This window comes from Suricata suricatta, chromosome 6 (genome assembly GCF_006229205.1).
Source record: "Suricata suricatta isolate VVHF042 chromosome 6, meerkat_22Aug2017_6uvM2_HiC, whole genome shotgun sequence".
Taxonomy (NCBI): Eukaryota; Metazoa; Chordata; class Mammalia; order Carnivora; family Herpestidae; genus Suricata; species Suricata suricatta.
This window is the reverse complement of record NC_043705.1, coordinates 147,764,665-147,787,999: the sequence shown is the minus strand read 5'-3', so window position 1 is coordinate 147,787,999 and position 23,335 is coordinate 147,764,665. Positions and strand designations below refer to the sequence as shown.

General features: G+C 50.0%; 1 protein-coding gene across 1 annotated transcript in view; it reads left to right on the top strand.

Annotated features, from left to right (window-relative positions):
- PLEKHG4B (pleckstrin homology and RhoGEF domain containing G4B) overlaps window positions 1–23,335 on the top strand; it is a 78,038-nt gene that overhangs the window by 43,510 nt on the left and 11,193 nt on the right. Inside the window, exons 4-13 of the mRNA XM_029941136.1 lie at window positions 1,288–1,479; window positions 2,011–2,134; window positions 6,804–6,897; window positions 11,683–11,769; window positions 13,758–13,874; window positions 14,137–14,235; window positions 14,878–15,020; window positions 15,704–15,842; window positions 18,887–19,632; window positions 22,019–22,271. Of these exons, the coding sequence (XP_029796996.1) occupies window positions 1,288–1,479; window positions 2,011–2,134; window positions 6,804–6,897; window positions 11,683–11,769; window positions 13,758–13,874; window positions 14,137–14,235; window positions 14,878–15,020; window positions 15,704–15,842; window positions 18,887–19,632; window positions 22,019–22,271 (1,994 nt within the window). The remainder of the gene's footprint in view (window positions 1–1,287; window positions 1,480–2,010; window positions 2,135–6,803; window positions 6,898–11,682; window positions 11,770–13,757; window positions 13,875–14,136; window positions 14,236–14,877; window positions 15,021–15,703; window positions 15,843–18,886; window positions 19,633–22,018; window positions 22,272–23,335) is intronic.

Below are 23,335 nucleotides of genomic sequence, written 5' to 3'. Positions count from 1 at the left end.
TCAGTGCAGAATTAAAACATTAAAGCACTTGGGCACCCAAATATTTCACAAATAGTGATATATTCTAGGAAAATATTTGAATGTACATGAAAAAATTCAGTCTCAAGGCTACTGTGTAGTTGTAATTGATCAACTGGTAGAGGGACAAAGTCCCACACAATGGGATGAGACCCATGGAAAGGACGACACAGGCAACATCAGGGGTGAACCTCCAAGTAGTTGTGCAGAGGGAAAGGAGCCAGAGACCCTCCAGTGTCTCACTCCATTTGTATGAATGGTTAGGACTGCAGACAGGTGGCTGTGAGGAGTGGGAGCAGAGAGTCACAATAAATGGGCATCGGGGTCTTTCTGGAGGGATGGAAATGTTCTAAAACCAACCTATGGTGATGGTTGCACCACTTGGCAAAGTTGCTAAAAATCTTAACTATATACTTGATAGGAGTGAATTTTATTATATGTAAAATATACTTCGATAAAGCTGTTATATATATTTATATATAATATACAGATATAATGCTGTGGACTTTTCTGGTCCAACTATAATGAGAAAGCTCTTAACAGTTATGAGGTACTAGCTCTGAAAGAAGTTAAGGAAGAAGCTGAGGGACAGGAAAGCAAATCCTGGATTGGTTCAGGGTGCCCCACAGGGTCTTAGGTGCCACCCAGCTCCGGCCAAGAGCACCTGTCCCCCACTGGAGCAACACAGACCCTGGGGGCTTGCAAAGCTGGGCCTGTTGGCACTGTGATATGGCTCATCTCCTGTGAAGTGCAGTGTGGAAACAGGGCTGAGGAGCAAGCCCAAAAACTATGGCCACTGCTGTCACCTCCAGACTGATGTGCAAACATGAGCCCTTCCCTCTAGGGTGATACAGAAGAGCTAGTAGGTCCCCTGTCCCTGGAGTGATGCAGGAGAGTCAAGTCCGCCTTTATAGGTGTTGAAAGAGAGGCAGGTCCCGCTCTCTGCCCCTCCTCTGCTACCACTCTTTCTCTCTAAAAATAAATAAATAAACCTAAAAAAAATTCTCCCTGAAGTGTGTTTAGATAGTGAGCATTCTTGGTGCAACTGGAGTATTTAGTTTTTACATGTTTGTTCATGCCTTACTTTTCAAGAATGCACCTGTCCTGAGAGGTATGACATGCTGACATGCCCACCAGAAATGAAACAAGTTCTCATGGGACCCAGTATTTTCACACACGATTTTCTTCTTGTTTTTGTGGCAATTTCAGTAGCTGCCTTCAAACCAGAGAAACACTTCATCTCTGACCAGGTCTCTTTCTGTTGTCCAGCCAGTAGTGACATCAACAGCGGCACCTTCCCAGGTCATGCTCCTGGCTGGATTTCAGATGTGCTTGTTAAGCCACTGTGCCCAGAGAAAGAAGGACAGCCACCCAGCGGTGGAGACCTGCCCAACCAGGTACCCAGGCAGGTGCTGGAGGTCAGCCAGGAGCTCCTGAAGTCAGGGGTCATTACCCTCCCAGGTGAGCATGGCCACCTTACTCTGTTTGGGCAGCTATAACAAAATACCACAGAATGGATACCTTCTAGCCAACAGACTTCTATTTCTCTGTTCTGGAAGCTGTAGTCCAAGATCAAGGTTCCAGCACAGTTAGGTTCTAATGAACTGTCTTCCCAGTTCATACTCAACATCTTTTTCACTGTGTCCTCACATTGTGGAAAGGGCGAGGGAGCTCTTTGGGGTCCTTTTGAAGGCATAAATTCCATTCATGGGACCCCACCCTCAAAATGTAAGCAACTCCGAAAGGCCACACTGGGGGTTAGGTTTCAACATAAGGGTTTGGGGCAACACAAACCTTGAGCCCCTAGCAAAGCCCACCTCCCTTTAGGTGGGCGGGGCTGCCACCTGTACGGGGACCTGCTTTCCTGGCAGATCCCACATCTAAGCCAAGACCTCGACACTGTGCAGACCCTAGCTTGGTATTTCCCAAGCTTGAAGCCAAGCCTGTGCCCGCTGGAGCTGCCCCCTCTCACGATGCCCTCTGTATCTGCAGGGACCCGAGACCACCAGGGGAGAGCGGTGGTCCAGGTCTGCACGACGAGCCCGCTCTGGTCCAGCAAGCACAGCTCCAGCGCCGAGCTGGCCCGCCTGCTGCAGTACCTCCATGGCATTCCCAGGTGGGACTGAGGCAGGTGCCCATCTTTCAGACCTTCGGGTAAAGCAGTGCAAGCTCATGTCCGCATGCAGGGGTCTCCGCAATCTCGAAGGGCCCCTCATGGCATGGGCAGCAGTCTCCCACCTGCCCCTCGGTCTCCTGCTGACTGGCCCCATCTTCCATCCCTCCCCTCTTTTCCAGGTCCTCAGCTGTCCCTCCTATGTTCCTCTCCTCCTGCTCACCCTGACCGCTCCCCCACTGAATCAAGGCTCTGACACACACTAGTCCAGAATTCTGTGTTGCTCTGCAATGTTTAGTACTTGCTCTAAGCATCATGTATGTACATGTTTTATACTCTGTGTCTTTCTGGATGAAGACCTGAACTGATATAAACAGAATATTTAGAATAAGTAGATGAAGAAATCATTTTAATGAGTAGTACCTGATGCCCAGGGGCAGGAAAAACCAATTCATTCTAACTGAGCCTTACGTTCAGCTTGGCGATGCCACATGCCAGGGAGAAAGCATGCCAGTGCCTCAAGAGAGACATGACCTCCCTGGCACAAAATTCTAGGAAGCCACACCTCCTGGATCCTGCATGATGAGAATGTGTGAAACAGGTCTGCATGAGTGACTTTCTTTAAGGCATGGCTTCAGATCTCTACCAGGTGGTAGAGCAGGAGTCAAAGACGGCTGAAGTGTGTTCTTTTGTACTACTTGATCCTGTCAGATGCAGGCATACTTTGGATGGCCCTTATGGCTACCAGACCAAGGGTCCCCAAGGTGCTGGGTGGAGACAGCCTGTAGGGGAGACAGCATTGCCCAGCCATCAAGCTTGGTTCTAAGGTCAGACAGCCCAACTCCAAATCCCAGCTGTGCCCTTCCTGGCTAGGGTAGATGGTCTACCTCCATAAGCCTGTTTCCTCCCCATAGCCTGGGATGGTAGTAGTTGTCTCAAAGGTGCATCAGAGGGCTCAGAAATAATCTGTGTCAAGTACATAGTTAAAGTCCAGTGTATCATTTTCGTGATCAGTGACAGTGACTGAGTCCATATCACATGACGTGAGTTCATGTGGGGACACGTTGCATGATGCCTCATCACCTGTGATCTTCGTGCTGCATTGACTTTCTATCGAACTTCCCTCTGAAACAGCACAGGGAGAATCAGTGCAGGAACAACCAGGCGGAGAAGAAGGTGTGCTCCCTGGCACCCCCTTCCCAGAGCCGGGCTGCCCGTCGTCTGGGAGCACGGGTCACTGCCCTCAGATGAGCCTGCGACCTCAAACTTCCCTTTCAGCACAGGTTTCAAAATATAAAAAAATACTCTGAAAAAAACTACAGATTCATCCCCACATTAGCTTATACTTTGTAAACCTCAGGTAAACACCAAGCTGTAAGATAATGGCATTTTCTGTTTATCAAAAGCTTTCTTTTACGGGAGGGTCCAGAACTAACTTGGGGCTGTCCTGGGGAGCAATCCTGATGGACAAGGATGAAATCTCCTGTACTTTTTGGAGTGTGTATCCTTCTGCATGCTCAGTGCTGTTCTCTCCATTCTATAGTGAAACGCCAGCAGTAGGGGCCAGGGTACACTTGGGGTTGGCAGGGCCAAGACTTGACCCTGTTTCTGCAGCCCTGTGCCTTTTCCACAGAAAATTCAGGCAACCCTGCTCCCCTCCTGGAGCAGATGTCTTCACCAGCCTGTGAAGCTCTGGGGGAAAGCCTCTGCTGAGCAAAACCTAAATTCCCAAAGCACTTAGAGTAATTTGTGCCGGAGCCTCATGGTTTGGCTGATTATTTCTCCACAATTATTGTACTTTTGTTAACATCCTGACTGACTATTGCACGTCGAGTAGCTGAAACCCACCTACCCTCGTGGGATGTGACGCAAGCCTTCAGCTGTCAGAATGAAGTACCCAGGATGTCAGCACTCATTACTAGGAAAAGTGTCCAGCAGTGGGTGGTCACCGGTCACTGCAGCCGTGTTAGAGTGAGCGTGCCTTGTAAATGGACTTCATCAAACTCTTAGATACACAGATCTTAAAGTTAGAATGGATCTTGGCTATCATCCATCTAACCTTCTGTGCAGTGGAGGAACCCATCCATCCATCCAACCACCACTTACTTGGGAATACAAAAGAGAACAGGGTATGGGTCTTACCCTTAAGGAGACACACATGTGAACCCAAACTGCCATGTCTCCTGGCATAAGACAAGCCCACAGTGCTGGCAGGGAGTTACAGCCTCGGCCAGGGGTGGGACTTCCTGACATGCTCTGTGTCCTTGAGGATGGTGAGTATTTGCAGACAAGAAGGGAAGGACATTCTGAGCTGAAGAGGAACATACACAAAGCCCCGGAGCAGCCAGTCGCTTCCTGAGTCAGGAGGCAGGAGTGAGGACCAAAGACTCCATGTGGGCAGCATGTGCCCCTGGCATGAAGGCCACATCGACCTCAGCGTGCCGCAGGTGCAGAGGCCAGGATGGCCCAGGAACACAGTCCGAGGCTTCCGAAGACATGCAGACAGGGAGTCTGGGGCAGATCTGCACGTTGCCAGAGGCCCCAGCGGAACCAGACCAGGGGGGCCTGGGGCTACCTGTGCATGAGCGGGAGGCAGAGGGCAGAGCGGGGAAGCCGGCCAGCTCCGTCTACCACAGGAGGCAGGCGGGGAGAAGCAAGCTTTGTCTGGGGGTTCATGCTGGGTGGCCTGGGTGCATTTGCTCCCTTCTAATCCTGAGCTAGTGTTTACGTGGGAACGAGTCAGTGGACCCCCCTCAGCCAGTGAAGGGTACTGCAGTCCTCTGAACCCGGGGACGGGCTGTCCCTCAGCAGCCTCCCCTTCAGCAAAGCTGCCAAGGGGATGCGCTGGGTGGAGGAGAACATGTGCTCTGGAGCCTCCAGGGGTTATTTCCCAGGCTGAGCAAACGAGACCTTGTCCTGCCTCTAAGGCCAGAAGCAGCCCTTGAGACACAAACGCAGGCCCCACAGGGGACTTCATGGATGAAGAGAGACCGGGCGGGGGTGTCCGCAGGAAGTGGAAGTGGAATGTCGTGCCCAGCTCCTGACAGCACTGCCCAGGACGGCTCCCAGAGATGTGGACTCCAGTGCTTTCCAGCCACCCGTGTGGCAGCGCGGTTGCTGTAGCAGAGGAGACCTGGGCACTCAGCTGGCAGGCGGAGGGAGGGAGTGGGGTCGGATGTTCGCCCAGCCTTGTCTCTCCTGCGTCCGGCTTTGGTGCCAGAACACCACTCTCCATTCTGCCCTCAGTACACTTGCTTCCCAAGAAACACGCCCCCTTCAGAAGTATTTTTTAGCAGTCACGCCGAAACTGAACACACCCTGACTGTGCAGCACACTCACCCTTTGGGCCAGGACATGGCGTTGACGTGATACGCATTCTGCCAGCTTTGTGTGAGCGGCCAGGGCAGCAAGCCGCGTGAGGCTGGCACCCACACATGCGGCGGAGTTGGAGTGACAGTCAGTCCTGGAAGTGGGGCTGGAGAAGCGTGCCCAGGAGCAGAAACTTGGGGAATAGATACGTCACCTCACCCTAGCCTATTATTTTATCCTATTTAGAACTAAAGTTTAGGGGTGCCTGGGTGGCTCAGTCAGTTAAGCATCCGACTCTTTATTTCAGCCCAGGTCATGATCTCACAGCTTGTGACATCAATCCCATGTCAGGCTCTGTACTGACCGCATGGAGCCTACTTGGGATTCTCTCTCTGTCCCTCTCTCTCTACCCCCTCCCCAAATAAATAAAAAAAACTAAAAAAAAAACAAAACTAAAGCTTACAATCATCACAGTGGGGAAAGAGAATCTTTTAAGACTTAAAACATTTTTTTAATGTTTATTTTTGAGAGAGAGACAGAGTGTGAGCAGGGGAGGAGCAGAGAGAGAGGGAGACACAGAATCTGAAGCAGGCTCCAGGCTCTGAGCGGTCAGCACAGAGCTGGACCTGGGGCTCAAACCCACAAACTGTGAGATCATGACCTGAGCTGAGGTCGATGCTTAACCAACTGAGCCACCCAGACACCCCTTTTTTGTTTTGTTTTGTTTTAGAAAAAGAGTACACAAGCAGGTGGGAGGGGAGGCAGAGGGAAACTTAAGCTCCAGGCTCAGCATCGAGCCCAGTGTGGGGCTCCATCCCACAACCTTAGGAGAATGACCTAACCAAAGTCAACAGACGCTCAAACAACTGAGCCTCCCAGGCACCCCAGAGCTTTTAAGTGAGGTTATGAAAAGCACATGCGCAATTTTCAGCTTTAGAGGATGTTTCGCTGTCCCACTTGAACTCTGAAAATGCGAGGAGCCACGCAACTGGTCTTGAGAACAATCAGCCACGTCTGGGCTTTGTTCGCGCCACAGAGTGGAGTTCCGTGTTGTGTTCAAGCCTGAACGAACAGAAAGCTCTGGGGCCGTGTGATGGGGAGAGAAAGAAATCCTGGGAAATGCAAATGTGAGGCCAGCCCCCTTGGCTGGGGAGGCTATCAGGACGGACCCACCGCCATGAGCCCCACGGCCCTGTCTCCACCCAGTAAGCACCTGGATTCCTCAGGCAGTGTAGATACGTGTCAGGAACCCCGGACTAGTAGAGCCAGGGCCATCTGGGCAAGGGTGCATCTTACTGGGAGATGGAGAAGCTCATTTTGGAAGAGACTAGCTGCGTGGATAACACTGTCATTCTCTGTCCAGGAAGGAGGTGCGGGAGCTGGGGCTGGTCGTGCTGGTGGACGCTCGCAAGGCTCCTGCCGCGCCTGCTCTCTCCCAGGCCCTGGCAGCGCTTCAGGTGAGTCAGGGTGACTCCTGTCCTCGGGGCGCTGAGCATCTCCAGGCCAGTGGCCACTCGGGGCCCCCGCATGACCCAGAAGCAGCTAAGTGCAGCCTGCACTCACCCCCAGTGTGAGCCTCAGGATGAGGTGAGTGTCCTGGGTGTAGACGCTGAAGGCAGCAGAGTCCACTCCTGCACCCATCAACAGTGTGCTCCCCCGAGGTCAGGCGGTTACCAGGAAGGAGTTTCCTGCCCATCTCGGGGATTACACTGCAGACCTTAGAAGCAGGACCAGCCAGGACGAGCCCGTGCAGGCGGGGCCCCTTTCCTCCACAGCAGCTCCTATCTAGCACCGTGTGCCACGCACTGTGTTGGGTCTGGGATCCCACCTCCCTCAGTTAAAAGCTGTTCCCTCTGTTGGATGTCTGCTACGGGTGCCAGCCACAGGTCACCATTCTATCCAAATTCCTGTTTAGGGACGCCAAGTGGAAATTCTTTCCAGGAAAGACTCAGTGGTAGAGGATGGGGCATGTCTGGAAGTGCACGGAATCAGCTAGAGAGCAGTGTGGGGGGTACTGAGAGAAGAGTCCGCCAGGCCTGCGATGCAGGGGGCAGGGGGTGGGGAGGTGCGGCCTAGGAGGGAGAGCGGCCGCGGAGCCGGAGCGGACATGCCTGGTCGGGGTGCCTGGCGGCCATGCAGCCCCCGTTGCATGCACAAGTGAAGTAGCAAGGAAACAGCTGCCCTGGAGGGGCTGGTCCCGGCAAGAGAGGGCTCTCAGAGCCGAGTTCACTGCATTTCCGAGGGAGGACCGGGCTCTCAGCAGAAGGATGCACAGTGCACACCTTCAAAGCCCCAGTCAGGGCTCTACCGGGAGTGCCGGGTTTGACGTACTAGAATCCAGTCTCCACAAAGCACTTGGGAAGCACATAAGTTCCTTGTTGCTCATTTCCCCTTCTTTCAACCAGCTGTTTGGCTCAGAATCAGAAACCAGGATACAATCCAGTTTGATGCTCATATTCTGCTCAACGCTTTGAAATTCCTTTGAGATTCTGTTTTTGTTTTTTTTTAACCACATGCATTTTTATATACCAGCAAAGACTGAGAAGTTGCCAAAGTTTTCTGGGAAGGTAAGGGAATGTCTGCTCTCAAAGTGATTTCGAGGGAAGTTCTGCTTAAAGGAGGAACAGCTGTGTGTGGTGACCGCAGGATCCCATCGGTGTCCTGTGATTTTGCAGAAAGCAGGTGTTTACTCATCTGGTGGCCTGGCCGTGGGAACCGGCGTGGACAGTAGGGTGTGGTTTATGTGCGCCTCGGCCGCACATTCCTCAGGAGCAAACGCTTCATCTGGTGACCTTACACCAGTTAATCATCTCAGCACCCTATAAACGGCAACTTGTGAAAACCAGGAGAAGACAACTTTTCTTTGTTTTTGCCTTCAAAACCAAACAGAAATGTCACAGAAATGTCATGCTGACATGATTTTGAAGCTGCAACCAGAAGTTGTGACCAGATTCCTGGAAAGCCTCCATCTGCTTCGGGTACTGGTTGGGAACAGCTCACCGTCCTGAGGAGGGTGTGTGGGGGCTGCCCAGTCCACGAGCGGAGTCTGCCCGGAGCGTGTGGAAGCATTTCTCTGCCTCTGCTCCCCGGCCTCCCTGCCTTCCTTGATGTCCAGAGTTTCTTCCACCATCAGCCCCAGGGGTGGCCGTGGGGGAGGGGTCCTGCTTCTCCTAAGGCCTGGTCTCTGGGCTCCTCCTCCGACCTTTTCCAGCTCAGCTCATTAACCCTTAAATCAGAGTCAACAAATGCTGCTCACACCACCACTTTTGTCATTACTGCCTTGGAGGCTGCTTGTGATGAGGACACCTTGAAATTTGTTTTCAAGGGAAGCCTGGAATCCAGCAACTTGCTACCAGGCCCAGGACAACACCCTCCCAGGCCAGCTGGTGGTGATGGAGCCTGTGGAGGGGTTGGGGGGAAGGTTGGGCAGGGCATGGGGGTGCTTACAGGGTCTGAACCCTGTTGCGGGAGCCCCGGGAGGCTGAGGGGGTGCTGTGCTGGAGCACCTTTCACAGCAAGGGACTCGGAGAGCTCTGACAGCGCATTGTCATCCCCCGATGGGTACTGAGGCAAGGTACAGATTCCAGGGCAAGTTCGTGGGCAGACACCCAGGCAGGCGCACAGTGAGCCCTAAGCCCCGGGTGGGGCTCGCATGGAGGGATCAGTATCACCATCTCTGCTCCTGCAAGATGTCCTGCCATGTGCCCAGTGTGGTCCTGGCCTTGGGAGAGGTTACTTGAGACCCAGGCAGCCACAGATGCAGGCCTGGAGCCTTCCAGCATCGACCAGAACCACTTACCTTTTCTCTTTCTAGAAACACCTCTTCCCAGCTTTTCTATGTGTTCAGACTTCCCTTAAGTCCTGTGCCACTTGGGTCCTATAAGGAGACAATGAGCCCCAAGTAAGATGGGGCTCCCTCCACCCACACTTCTCCCAAAGCAGAAGCTGGAGAAACCTTTGCTGCATCTGTACATTTTTATCACAAGCGAATCTTGTGAGGAACTTCAGGGAATCAGCTTCTCTTCCATTGTCTGTACGGTGGCAGTTGCTGCCCTGAGGCCTGGAGGTTTCCCGTTCTGGCAGGTGTCAGCCTCCCAGGCCCTGGCTTTGGCTCAGCAATAGTACTCGGCTTGTACTCTGAGTGAGAGGCATGAACATAAGCCCGAGTTTAAGGGTTGTGTTTCCATTTTCAATTTCATTTCTGAGGAATATACAGGAATACTTAAATTTTCTCGCAGAAACTACCTCAAGAAACTATACTTCAAATTCTTTTAATTATTAAAGTTTAGATACCATAACAAGCTTTCCATTTCAAAAAAGAACTAATGATTTCTTCATTTGTTGGTAGAAGAAAATGCTAGGAATTGCTGATTCCTACCCCACCCGCCGCACAACTTCTGCAAATTAATACCGACAATTGTCCAACGGCACTAACGGTGTTCTCACTTCTTGGCAATAGCAACAAATCCTAATAGTAAAAGTTCACTCAGGGAGTTATTTATGAGAAATATAAAACACTGTGCAAGGCTGTTTGTAGTTTTAATTCATTATAACTGAAAATTGTAGCTAAACTGAGTGAGAAAAATAGACCATGAAATAAAAAAGCGAGAATGTTTTTCTACAGGTTTTTCTATGGCTTCATCACTCAAGAAATATTTATGGAATGTCATCCACAAGAAGTTACATTAAAAATGTAAATATATAAGGTGACTGTAATACAAATAAAATATCAGTGAGTTCTGAGGCCTATCCAGTCAAAATAGGGGTTCAAAATTGGGGGTTGCAAAAAGTGTAGAATTTGTTTATCACTATGCAAAACTGTTAAAAAGTAAAGCTTTAGGGAATATGAGTGAAGAAACACTATGTACATAAAAGAATTTCATTACTGAATGATCTGGCCTCAGTATAGTCTAGCAAACAAATGAAAAATGTTTGTTTAAAGTCATAAACACATTTAAAAAAAACCCAAACCAATAGGGTTGGAACAATTGGACACCTGTACACAAAAGAAAGAATCCTCAACACGTAATTAATACTGTATACCAAAATTAGAAGTGGGTCGTAGATCCGCATATACAATCTAAGACTACAAAACCATCAGAAGGAGACACGGGGAAATCTTCATGACCTTGCTCGAGCAAAGATCTTAGCTATGACATCAACACCATTATCTTAAAAGAAAAACAGGATAAGTTGGACTTCATCAAAATTGAAAACTGTTCCTCAAAAGTCACCATTACTAAAATGAAAATACAAGCCACGAACCAGGAGGAAATGTTTGCAAAACAGATCTGATAAAAATCTGATCTGTATATATCTGGAATATACAAAATCTCAAAACCCGATGAAATATGGACAAAGATTTGAATGCACTTCACCAAAGAAGATATATGAATGGGGAATAGGCACGTACAAATATGTTCAACATCTGCAGCCATTGGAGAAATGCTACTTAAAATCAGAATGAGGTAACGCACATGCGCAGCAAAATTTGACAGCAGCGAGGGCTTGGCATTGCTCATGGAAATGCAGTGTGGCACTCTGGTCGCACTCTGGCTTCTTCAGAAGTTAGACATGCATTCATGTGACCCAGCAGTCCTACTGCTAGATATTTACCCAAAGGATGAAAACTTACGTTCACATCGAGTTTGTAGTAGCTTTATCTATGATTGCCACAAACTGGAAATAACCCAAATGTCCTCCAACTGGTGAATGTGTGAATAGATGCAATGGAATACTGCTATGCAGTAGAAAGAGATGAACTACTGACATCCATAGCATGGCTGCATCTCAAATGCATTGTGCTAAGTAAAAGAAGTCCCTACTATTTGAGTCTATGTACTTGATATCCGAAAAAGACAAACTTCTTGAGATAGAAAACAGATCAGTAGCTGCCGGAGGCTGATGGGCTTGACAGAGGAGATAAGGTAATTTGGGGGATGCTAAACTGTTGTGTGTCTTGTGGTGGTAGTAACATGACTATAAGTTATATCAAAATTTACAGAACTCTATATCAAAAGGACAAATTTTATTATATGTAAATTATAACCAATACATTTGATTGCATTAAAAATTCATAAGAACAAATAATTTACATTTAGGGTACAATTATACAGATTATGCATTCAAGGTACTTGGGGAAAATACCAAAGCAGAAATAGTACCCATCTAACTTAGACAATTCTGTAAACTCAATGAAGTAAAAAACTACACAGCTCATCAGTATTTCCTTCTTATTTCAGAACACAGCTCCTTCCATAATTCACAGTATTGTGTTCTTGGTGAATAAAGAATCAACATTTAGGCCTGACAAGGATGGAATAATTCAGGTAATAGTTTCAGACCTTCAGCATTAGCTATGACTCTGAGTGATGCATACAATTAAATATTACAATATCTACATGAGATAAAAGATACAGGAAACTTCATGTAAATTGTGGCTGCATCCATATAAGAGTCTGGAAACCCATGTCCAAGTCCTTAATTATTTGCAGGAATCATACAGAGCAAAACATCAGAAAACTTAAAAAAATCTAATTTTTCTTTTCCACCTCATTTGTTTTCCCTACTCTTTCTTCTTGCTTCTATCTCTTTTGTCTAAAAAGATCTTTATTTTGCCTTGAAGGATTTTTTGCTAGATATGGGATTCTGGCCTGACAGTAGTCTCTTGTTTGTTTGTCCAGCACTTTACAGGTATTATTCTGTTGTCTTCTTGCCCCCACAGTTTCTGATGAAAAGTTTGTTGTAATTCAAATAATTGTTCATCTACAGAATATGTCTCATTTTGCTTTGGTTACTTCCAAGATTTTCTCTTTCTTCTCAGCAAATTGACTATGCTGTGACCAGGCATCATTTTCTTCATATTTATCCTGTTAGGTTGGGTGAACTTCTTGAGGTGTTAGATTTATGTCTATCACCAAATTTAGGAAGTCTTCCTTCATTATTTCTTGAATTGTTCTTTTTTTTCTTTCTCATTCTCCCCTCTTGCTCTAGGATCTCAATTACACACACTGATATTGCCCCACAGGTCTTGGAGAATCTTTTTTTTCCTCTCTTCTTCAGGTCAGATTGTTTCTGTTGATCTGTCTTAGAAGTCACTAACTCCATACTCTGTTCATCTCTGTTCAGCTAGGAAGCCTGTCCAAAGAATTTTTAGTTCAGATATTTTACTTTTCACCTATAAATTTTCCAGTAGGTTTCAAAATACATTTTCTCTGTCTCTGCTAAGATTTCCTATCCTCTCATTAATTGCAAGCATTTTTCCTTTACACCATTGAGCATAGCTATAATTGCTGCTTTAAAGTCCTTGTCTAATCATTCTAACGACCACCAGGTCTCTTCTGAGTCAACCTCTGGTGATTGTCATTTCCCTTGAGAACAAGTCACGTTTTCCTGATTCTTCATGTGTCAAGTGGTTTTGGATTGTATTCTGGACACATGAATATTCTGTGGAATATTGTTCAGTAAACTGACTCTGGATTCTATTATAAACCTCCAAAAAGTACTCTTTTAGCATGCTTTTAACTTGGTTGGACTTGAACTGAAAACTGCCCCCTGCATAGGTCCAGTTCAGTTCTTTTTGCCTTCAGCTTCCCAGACTCTTTCCCCTGCAAACTTGGTTCAGGGTCAGCCAGCGTCCTGGGCAGAGTTTACATACGGCTGGAGCTCCCTTCCCTGACTTTGTCCCTTGTGGGACTCAATGTCCACATTCCTCCCTGGCTCTGTTTTCTGGTTCTTCAGGCCAGAAAAATGCCTGTTTTCTCAAAGCCTTTGTCAACCCAGTCTCCCCATGTTGGCACCCTAACTTCAGGCCAGAGCCACGCAAACAGGGAGCTCCCCCCACCCTAATCTTCTCATCTGTGTTTCAGTTGCCTTGCTTACTAAGTCTGGCTTTGTTCACCCTCTGGTGCCTTCGGGTGGTTGGTACGCTTTGTCTAGAGTTGTCTGGGAAGGGCCAGCTCTGCCATCTCAGAGTAACCCTCCCCTGATTCATTCTTCGCCATCTCTTCCTCCCCTTGCCCAGTCCCTTCTCCTCTGTTATCTTGCCCTCTCTGTCTTTTCAGATTTTCCATTTTTTGGTTGGTGTGCCACCTTTTCTGTCACTTTTCTTTGCTACCTTCTCCTTTCATTCTCTACACCTTCATTCCTGTGCCCAACCACATGCAGCCCATTAATGCCACCAGTAAGGTAGAGTCACTGGATCCTAAACCTGCCTCTCAACCCTCTTGGTGGTACCTCTCTCAGGAGTGAGCCATCACAGTGGTCTTTCTGATGGATGCTTCTGTGGCCATAACCAGTAAACACTTCCCCTTGGCAGTGTGAAGTCGTGGGCTCCCTGAAGGCCTTGCACAAGCGTGTTGACAGCTCCCAGCTGACCGCAGACCTCGATGGCTCTTTTCCCTACAGCCACAGTGACTGGATCTGCTTCCGTAAGGTAAGGTGCAACTCACAGCCACTGTACCTTCCAGTGTCCTAGGACTTCTCCTCGTCCAGATATTTTTACTCACACCTGAAGCAGGTGTCCCCACCCTGAGTGTCACCCCTATCACAGAGGCCATTCACAGGCTGTTGGACAACCATGCTGTGGCAGGCTTGGCAGTACCACTGAAGTCCAGCCCTGGACAGGAGGGTGCTGCTCCCCAGTGCATCTGTGGGCACTAACCGTATATCATCTCTTACCTCTCCTGCCACGGTAGAAGCTGGAGCCCTTCACCACAAACTGTGAGGATGCCATTGTTTTCCTACAAAATTCAGTCCAATCCCTAAACACCCACAGGACTCTAAGCACAGCACAGGTAGGTCCTCATGTATATTTTATTTTATTTTATTTTATTATTTTATTTTATTTATTATTTATTTTTTTTATTTCATTTCATTTCATTTTATTTCACAGGTAGGCAGGTGGGAACTTAGAGGCTTAGCCAAATCCACCATCCTAGCAGAGATTTTCAAACCCTTTTTGATTTGTAAATCCCTTTCACTTAGCAAAAGACTCCTTCCTCCCCATTGTGACCAGAATGCCCAGAATAGCAACACCACCGCACACTCCATTTGTTGGTGTGCCACCGAAGCCTGAGTAATTGCTGCTGGGACACAGAGGAGGACTGGCCGGAGGGACCTCAACAGCCTAGAGACCCGGCACTGGGGATGCCTTGGGGGTTCCAGGGTCTGTGGGTGTGGTCCACACATCCCTATCCAAATGCTAGGCTCTCCTGCTTCCCAGTTCCAAGCTTCCCTCCTCCTTCCTACCCCGAATCTCACCGTCCCTGGGTGAGCACATCTGGGACTCTGCTCCCTTCCCTCCGGGGCCCATGCCAAGTGTGGGCACAGCCATCCCACCCTGCTTTCAGCTTGACTGACAAGCATAGGAATGCAGGTCACGCCTGATGCTCCTCACGGAGAGGGGGCTGTGTACATGCGTCTCCCACCCCGTGCAGGAGGTCACAGACTTGATCAGCAAGCACAAGGCAACAATGAAGTGTGTGCTGGAAGACGCTCTGCTGGTCGCCCTCCGGCTGGAGGGTGGCACCATGCTGGCGTGGCTGAGGAGGGAGCAGCCTGGTGCCAGCGAGGACTGCCGGTGAGTGTCACGCAGGGCAGTGCACCCCGAGGTGCCACGTGTCTCTGTCACATGCAATGTCTCCTGGCATCCACACTTGCCTTCCTTCTGATGGGCACACTTTGGACAAGAGCCTATCTACCTTGGTATCCTCCAAGGAAAAAGGAGCAGGTTCCTTAGATGCATAATGGGGCTCAGCAGTCAGAGGTCCTGACCAAATGCTCTGTGTTTAATCCCATCCTGGGGTGCCATGCCCGCCCGCTCGCTTTTCGCTACCCCCACCACCTCTGAGGCCCCTGCACTCTTGTGGCCCCTGGGCACAATCCTATTCCTGCTCTGGCCGTGGACCTCCTTGGAGCACTCTATCTCTGTCAGATGGGACGGATGGAAAGGGGGCAGTTGTGATTCTTTAACTTGGGGTATGTTTAACATAGTGACAGTTTTCAAAACTGAAAATTCTGGCTCCATTTTTCTTTTTTTTTTTAAAGAAGACTTTTTAAAAGGTGTTTATTTTTGAGAGCGAGAGAGAGAGAGAAAGAGCATGAATGGGGGAGGGTCAGAGAGGGAGACAACAGAACCTGAAGCAGACTCTAGGCTCTGAGCTGTCAGCACAAATGTAAGTTGTCACCAACATCACCTTTGCTGGGCGATTGCCTGTGAACAGCTAGAGGCCAGGAGTTGGCTCTCTGACACTTCTCTTCCAGGGATGCCATCGAGATGGCCTCCAGTCTGTACAATCAAGTGGACGAAGAGGTCCACAGGGTGGTCCTCGCCTCCAACAGGTGTCTGCAGGAGCTGGAGAGGCTATGGGAAGTGAGGGTGCTCCAGGAGGGCCAGGGCCAGGTAAGCGCGCTCAGTCAGAGGAACCAAAAGAGGAAAACACTTTGAAACTCTGCACCTGAAATAACTGAGGTTCAAGTGCGGTGTGTTCTAATCCGAGCTTTTCTCTGTATACCTATGCATATAAAACCTTTTCAAAAGCTTGCACACATTTTTACTTAAATCCTTGTGCTTTTTTCAACCACTCTTCCTATATATGTGAACGTGACACAGGAACCTGTGCACAGCCAGCGGTCAGGCCCCAAGTGGCTCGAGGTCTTCTCCGGAGGCCCGTGTGTCCCTTTGGGGCAGTTAGGGTTGGAGGGTGGCCATGGGCCCAGTGTGTGGTTCCAGCTCTCCTGCTTGCGGCTCTTACACACACCACTGCACCTGCACCTCTCACACCTTGTGACTGCTTCGGACAGCTTCCCGGGCCTGGGACAGCTGGGTCAGGGCCCGCAGTGGCTGAGGTTTGTACACATTTACCAATGGCCCTGCAAACGGCCTGCCCAATTTAGATTCTCCGCAGCAGCCTTGAGAGCACCCCTTCCTCATGAAAGTGAAAATAAGTGCCTCCTCATTGTTTGCACTTGGGTTTTCTATGCTTCAAATTTCTTCTTCATCTGTTTGTTGGTTATTTTTATTTAGTCTCTAACAAATGGCTTTTCCACGCACTGGCCAATTTCTGCAGTTGAGAAGTTTCACCACTAGGCATATTACTCACACTGAGCCCTTGATGGTGTGGCAGATACGTTCCCCAGTTTGTCATGGTCCTTCAACTTTGCCTACGATTGGATTGGGTTTTGCTACCTTAAGGTCACAGAATGACTAATATATTCCTTCATAAGACTTTTCTGGTTTGAATTTTTCCATTTACATCTTCAAACCAACCAGAATATTTTTCATGAGGTCGGAAGTGGGATCCCGTCGGTGGGGCCTCTGTTCCATTATTTCCCACTCTTCTGCCAGAGGCTCTCAGGCTGCTTGTGTTTGTAAAAACCAAGGTTTGGCATTTTCTCTATGACTCTGTCCACAAAGAGTGTGTGCTGATCTCTCTTCTCTGCACGTGCATCAGTGTCATAAGTCCGGTTCTGTGGCCGTGGATCCAGCCCATCACCACGTTGCTGAGAGCCTCTTCCTGGGCCCCTAACAACTGGGTGTTCCCGGCACTGCTGTCTAATGAGAACAGGCATGAAAATCAAGTCTTCGCCCCACAGTGCTCGCTGTGAATGAGCGAATGAGCGATCTTGCCCAGGGATCCGGTGTGGTGCAGGCAGGGCCACTAAGGCACCTGCCGCTCTCCCGGGCAGCCCCGCAGGGTCCTAGTGCCACCAGCCTGAAGAGGATTTTTAGGGTATGTTTAGCAGAGTAACAAGTTTCAAAACCCAAAGTTCTGAATCCATTTTTCTTTTTTTTTAAAGAAGTTTTTTTAAATGTTTATTTTTGAGAGAGACAGAGTATGAACAGGGGAGGGGCAGAGAGAGAGGGAGGGAATTGGAAGTAGGCTCTGTCAGCACAGAGCCCAACATAGGGCTCAGACTCACAGACCGAGACATTGTGACCTGAGCCAAAGGCAGCGCTTAACTGACTCAGCCACCCAGACACCCCTGGATCCATTTTTCAATGGATCTTAAATTCCACTTACAAACCATGAGAAAAGTTACAAACTTGAGCCACAGAGACTTGTGGTCAACCCTCTTCAACCGGAGCATGTTGATTCCCATCCACGGACTGAAAGGAGCATGTGTGTAAAAACAACGGTCACAGATCTTGGGTCAGCGTGGCTTCCATTGCTATGTAGCTAACTGTGATTTAGTCAAGCACACAGCTTGTGTGGGTCAGGACAGGTGTGCAGGCTGCAGGAACCAGATGAGCCAGTGCCTGAGTGGCATCTGATGCTCTCTGTGTACCCCATAATCACAGAGCTGGACTCCTTCACATATTTAAAAATAAGGCCTTTTTTTCCTGCATAGATCATAGATCAAATTGTGGTTTGAAAAATGAGAGAAATTCCTGGCCTCTTGGAGCTGCTCTATCTTGAGAACACGCAGCAGCAGCGGCAGGACACTAGACCTTCCACAACGGGCTGACGGTGTGTGCACACCAGAGGACACACGTAGAAAAACAGTGAGCACCTGGCTCCTGCTGGTAGTTTGCTCCTTGGACTACAGCAATTGTGTCAGAAACATCGCAGCTGGTGGAGAACAACTCCCAAGGCATAGAGAAAGCGACCCCGGACTTGAGAGGGGGGCACTGTGGCCAGCCAGACAGAGGGAGGGAGAGCTGGCTGGGGGCCCACCTCTGACTTCTGTAGGGGTAGGAGACCCAGCAGAACCACCTCCAGGGAGTCTGCATGTGCTGTGGACATTTAGTGAGCAGTGCCCCTGCAGGCCTGAGTCAAGCCCTGGGACAGCTGGCCCCACACTGCACCCTGGGCTCTCAGCCAACATGTGAGGAGTTGATTGATGGTACCAGGCAGAGAGGCAGAATGAACATGTGAACTTTTCTGTGTTTGCTGGCTCAGCTATAAAAGTCCACTTAATGCCAGAGACCCCAAAACAACCGCTGCAGCACGGCACATACCTGAAAATTCACCAGCACCCCAGAACTGCCTGGCTGTTAGGGCTCCCAGGGCCAGAGCCCCCAGGAGCATAGCTTCTTTTGGTGGGGTCCAAGGGGTCAGGGAACTCTCTGCCCCACTGTCATGGCCTCTCACACCATGAGAGAGGAGTGAGTCACTGATTTCATGGTCTGTCCAGCCCTGGCATCCCATGGCCCTGGGACCGCCACACCTGCTGCTCTTGGGGACTGTGGAGGATTTAGACCCCATTGAGCTCAGGCACAAAATCCTCTTGTCTCCCCTTGGGGCGAGTCCAGCTGGCAGCTGCCTCTGGAGCAGAGGGGTCTTCCTCTTGTTCTGGCCGCCTGCTCTCCCTGGTGCTTGGTTTGGGTACCTGGAGACCAGAGGGAGCACAGCCTGGGTTCGCTTGAGTGCTCATCAGCTGTGTGAGATTGGGTAGGGCTGACAGTCCTCCACTGCCCTGACCAGAACCCTCTTTGCTGTGCAGGTTGATGGGTGGATGCTGCGGTGCCTGGAACACCTGGGCCCCGAGCGGGTCACTGAGTATCTGAAGAGCTGTCACCAGGAGGCCACGGAGCTGACTGAGCAGAGTTTCCCCGGGGCAGGCGCAGTGGAGGCGGCCCTGGGCAGCGGGCGGGCACTGCCGCAGCGGCACAGCTTGCAGCTGCAGAGCCAGCAGACCCAACTCTGCTTCCAAGAGGCCCTTTCTGGGGCTCCCCCAGATCCTGGAGCCCCACCTCTGGACTGGAGCCCCCCACAGCATGAGTTTGCCCAAGGGGCTGAGAGGAGGCCCTGTGAGCCATCTTGGATCCCCCCCACTGATCCAGAGAGCCACGTCGGGGAACGTGCCCAGCGGCCACCTGGCCTTCCTGGACAAGCCACTCCCTGCAGGCAGGAGGGCAAGCACCGGGCCCCAGACAGCAGCCCTTCCTGCTCCTCGGAGCCCATCCAGATACCCACCACCCACCCCAGGAAGTATCCCCTGAAGAAAATTATGAGAAAAACACAAAGCTTTGAGATTCCACAGCTTGACAGTGGCCCCCAGGACTCCCACTGGCCAGGCCACACTGGGGTTTTCATCAGGGGCCTGGAGGTGAGCAGCACCGTGGCCTCAGAAAAGAAGCCCCCATCGAGGCCACATGCCAGAAGCCCCCTGGTCACTCGGAGCTGGAGTCTGTCCTCTCCCTCCAGGACCCAGCCCTCCGAGGAGGACAGAAGGACGCAAGCAGGAAGGTGAGCTGGACACTCCTCCCGGCCTTGGGCCTCGCAGCCAGCGGGGTGTCAGAGACCCAGAGCCACTAAATGCACTTTCACAAAGTAGACAGTGCATAGACAGGTCTACCTTGTTCTGTCCAGGCAGCACACTTCCGTTTGATTTTAGGCAAGACGCTACTTACCTCCCTATGTTCAGAACAGTCATTGAAAACTGCTTCCTATGTCGTGGCCAGCGTCCACCTCGCTCACCCACTCTGATGGTTAAATGGCCAGATCCCATCATTTGAGGCCCATTTGCAGAAAATCACAATAAGCAAATCACACCTACAATATGAAGAAATTACCCTAAGAATTACTTTCTAAAAAAGCCTTTCGGCATTGAGACGAGAGGTAAGTGTGGTATGTGCGCATTTATCCATTGCCCAAATGGAGACATCTGTGTAAATGTGTTAAATCTCTAAGAAGGTATGTGTAAAAAGATACTTTATATTCACGGTTAGGATTAGAGTGGGCAGACTGTGCCCCATGCTGACGACAGATAGTGACCGTCACCTGGTGTCACATCCTGCCCCTGGGGCTGTGTCATCCTCGCTCATTTGGCTGGTGGACGTGTTTCCTCCTCCCGCAGAGAACGCCTCTGAACTGAGGGGATCACCACACGCTCTCCCGAAACACATCTGTAGGTCTCAGATTTAGGCAGTTACTGTGTACCTCATTTGGGGAGGAGACTCAGGTGCCACAGGAAGGTTTCATTTGGGAGGAGCACCTGAGGTGGGTTTCCCTGGGGGTCGAGTCCCTGGGAAGGCTCCAGGAAGAAGCGCTCTCCAGCTCCCCTGAGCTCATCTTACAGCTTTCAGAGGCCCAGAATACCCTCCACTCGCCAAGAACCCCCCTCCCCCCGATTACCTGCAGTGGACGTCTCCGTCTGGAAGGAACAGGTTTGGGAAGCTGTCCTGCCTTTTCCCCTGGAGACAGGTGCCCCCTTCCACCTTACATATGCCATGGACCCACCAACCCAGATTCCATAGCACACTGGAGAGGGGGCAGTTCCTGCTCAGGCAGGAGAGAGCATTAAATGAACCCTGTCTTCCAGGAAAACCCAGGCCCTTCTGCCTTTGTCCAGATAAGAGTTCCTGTCATTGACCCTTTTCCCAAGATCTTTCTACACATTAAGTCCTCATGAGTCAATTTCCAATTAATTTGTTCCAAACCCTCAAACCATACTAGTTTTGTTTCTGAATATTTGAGGATGCCTGTCTTGGGCAAATGTTGACCGGTGGCATGCTGTGGGCACTGTGGCCCCGGGTTTACCAGGGGCACCTCCAGGCCACATGTGCCAGCAGTACCATTCCTGACCAGCCAGAAGGTGCTGCCTCCTGAGAAACAATAGGAATTTATAAAATCTGTTATGTATGAGAAGGAACAAGCACTCCAGCTGCAAATGGGGTGCATTTAAAAGCATTTCTGACCACAAGTATCTTTCCTATCATTGGTTGCTTTTAATGGTTTTCCATTAAAAAAAAAAAAAGTACATAAAAGTAATGGCAGAAAAAGACCTACCAGCCCCCATTAGTATTATCAAGAATGAGTAATCAGGAAGCTTGTTGGCAAGAGTTATGTGCCTCACTGCTAGCAGGGTGGGGCTCCCGGTTCACCTGCTCTTCTCGGTGCCTCCAGAAGTGCCGTGTGCAGCACAGACAGCCCGTGCGTGGACCGCAGCAGCGGAGCCCGGGGACCCTCTGCATGGCAGGGAGGAGGGAGCTGCCCCACTGGAGCCCATCTCTGCTCTGTCCTGGGCCCACCTGCTCTGCATCTTCTACTCCAGCTGCTTCCCCTCGGCCTCTGGGTCAGACGTCTCTACGCCATTAAGCTGAGTTTTCAGAAATCCCTTCTGGTGGGTTAGCAGTCCGTGTGCATCAGAAACCATCTTCTCATGAATCCCCACCGCAGCCACCAGTGCAGTGTTCCAGTCTCCCCACCGCCAGAGCGCTCTGCAGAGGGTGCCGAGATCTGACCGGATGCGAATGAGGAACCTCCCAGCTCCCAGTTGAAGTTGGGGGGCCTGGGAATCTCTCCATTTCATTTTCCAGCAGGATTTTTTATCCACACAGGCAGTGGTCAGTGATCCAGAAATGTTCCATGCACCAGTTTCTTTCTCATACACATCCCAGCCCCGTCTTTCCCCTCATTTGTTCACGTCGAAGGAGTGGTGCCGGGAACAGCGCACACCTGACGGCACTCACTGCCCATCATAAAACTGAGCTCTTTCCTGAGCACGAGTAATCACGTTTACTCCTCTGGGTTTGCGGAGTGTTTTGTGTCCGTGCGAAGCAGCGACAGCGTGGACTCAGGGTCTCGAGGTCTGGAGCGGGGCTGAGTGTCCACCTGCATCTCTGTCTTTCAGCAGCCGACTACAGCACGTAATGGAGGAGATGGTCTCCACGGAGCGGGAGTACGTTAGATCCTTAGGATATGTCATCGACAACTATTTTCCAGAAATGGAAAGGACAGACCTGCCTCAGGACCTTCGAGGGAAGCGCAGCATTATCTTTGGGAACCTGGAGAAGCTCTATGACTTCCACAGCCAGCATTTCCTTGCGGAGCTGGAGCGCTGCCGGCCCTGCCCCTTGGCAGCGGGCCGTGGCTTCCTGAGACACGTGAGTCCCTCCCCCCTGGGCACCAGCCCCAGTGTGGTAGCCTGAGGTGCCATCAGCCCAGGGCGCCCTCCTAGAGGCTGGGTCTGGTGATGGCCACGTTTCAGGTAATTTGGATCACTGCAGACCAGACATAGGAAATGTGCCGCTAACAGTACGTAAGACCTGCCAATAAACAGATGCCCAAAATAGACAAGATGCTTCTGGATCTGATCTCACTGGACACTTTGCTCAGTGTTGCCTGAAGCTCCCCTGAGCCACATGACACTGAGGGTTTCACTTGCATCGTCACACCTAATGAGCCCCACTTCTCACCACTTGAGGTAACTGGCCAACAGTACCTCCCCAAATCAGTTTACTTCCTGGTCCCCCTGCAGGTGGATCCCGGGCCAGCCCAGCAAGCTCGGAGGTAGTGCAGTCAGGATTTTGACAGCTTCACGGAGTGTGCACATTAGCTGGAGAAAGCTGCTCCCTCCTTGATAAGTGTCTTCTCAGCCGTGAATGTGGGACACCTCCCTGTGTGTGGCCTTAATAAAATTCTTAATTCACTCTGGAAAGAAAATGTTTTCACCAAGTTACCAAGTAGTGTTCTAGACCCTGGGGACCCCGCAGCATCTGTGTTGTGTACAGATGAGACATTGGCCTCAGCGTTATGTAAATTACCATGACAGGAATGCCCAAGGATGAAAGAAATCTCCTGTGGCAACTTTTTTTAAATTTAAATTCAAGTTAGTTAGCATCCCATGTCGTCTTGGCTTCAGGAGTGCAACACCCTTCCCGTTCCCCACCCACCTGCCTCCAGCAACACTCAGTTTCTTCTCTGTATTTAAAAGCCTCTTATGGTTGGCTCCCTCTCTTTTTATCTTATTTTTCCTTTTCTTCCCCTATGTTCATCGGGTGTGTTTTTTAAATTCCACATGAGTGAAGTCATGTATCTGTCTTTCTGTGACTGAGTCATTTCACTTAGCGGAATACCATCTAGATCCATCCACATTGTTGCAAATAGCAAGGGTTCTTTTTTTTTTTTTTGATCACTGAGTAGTGTCCCATTGTATATATATATATAT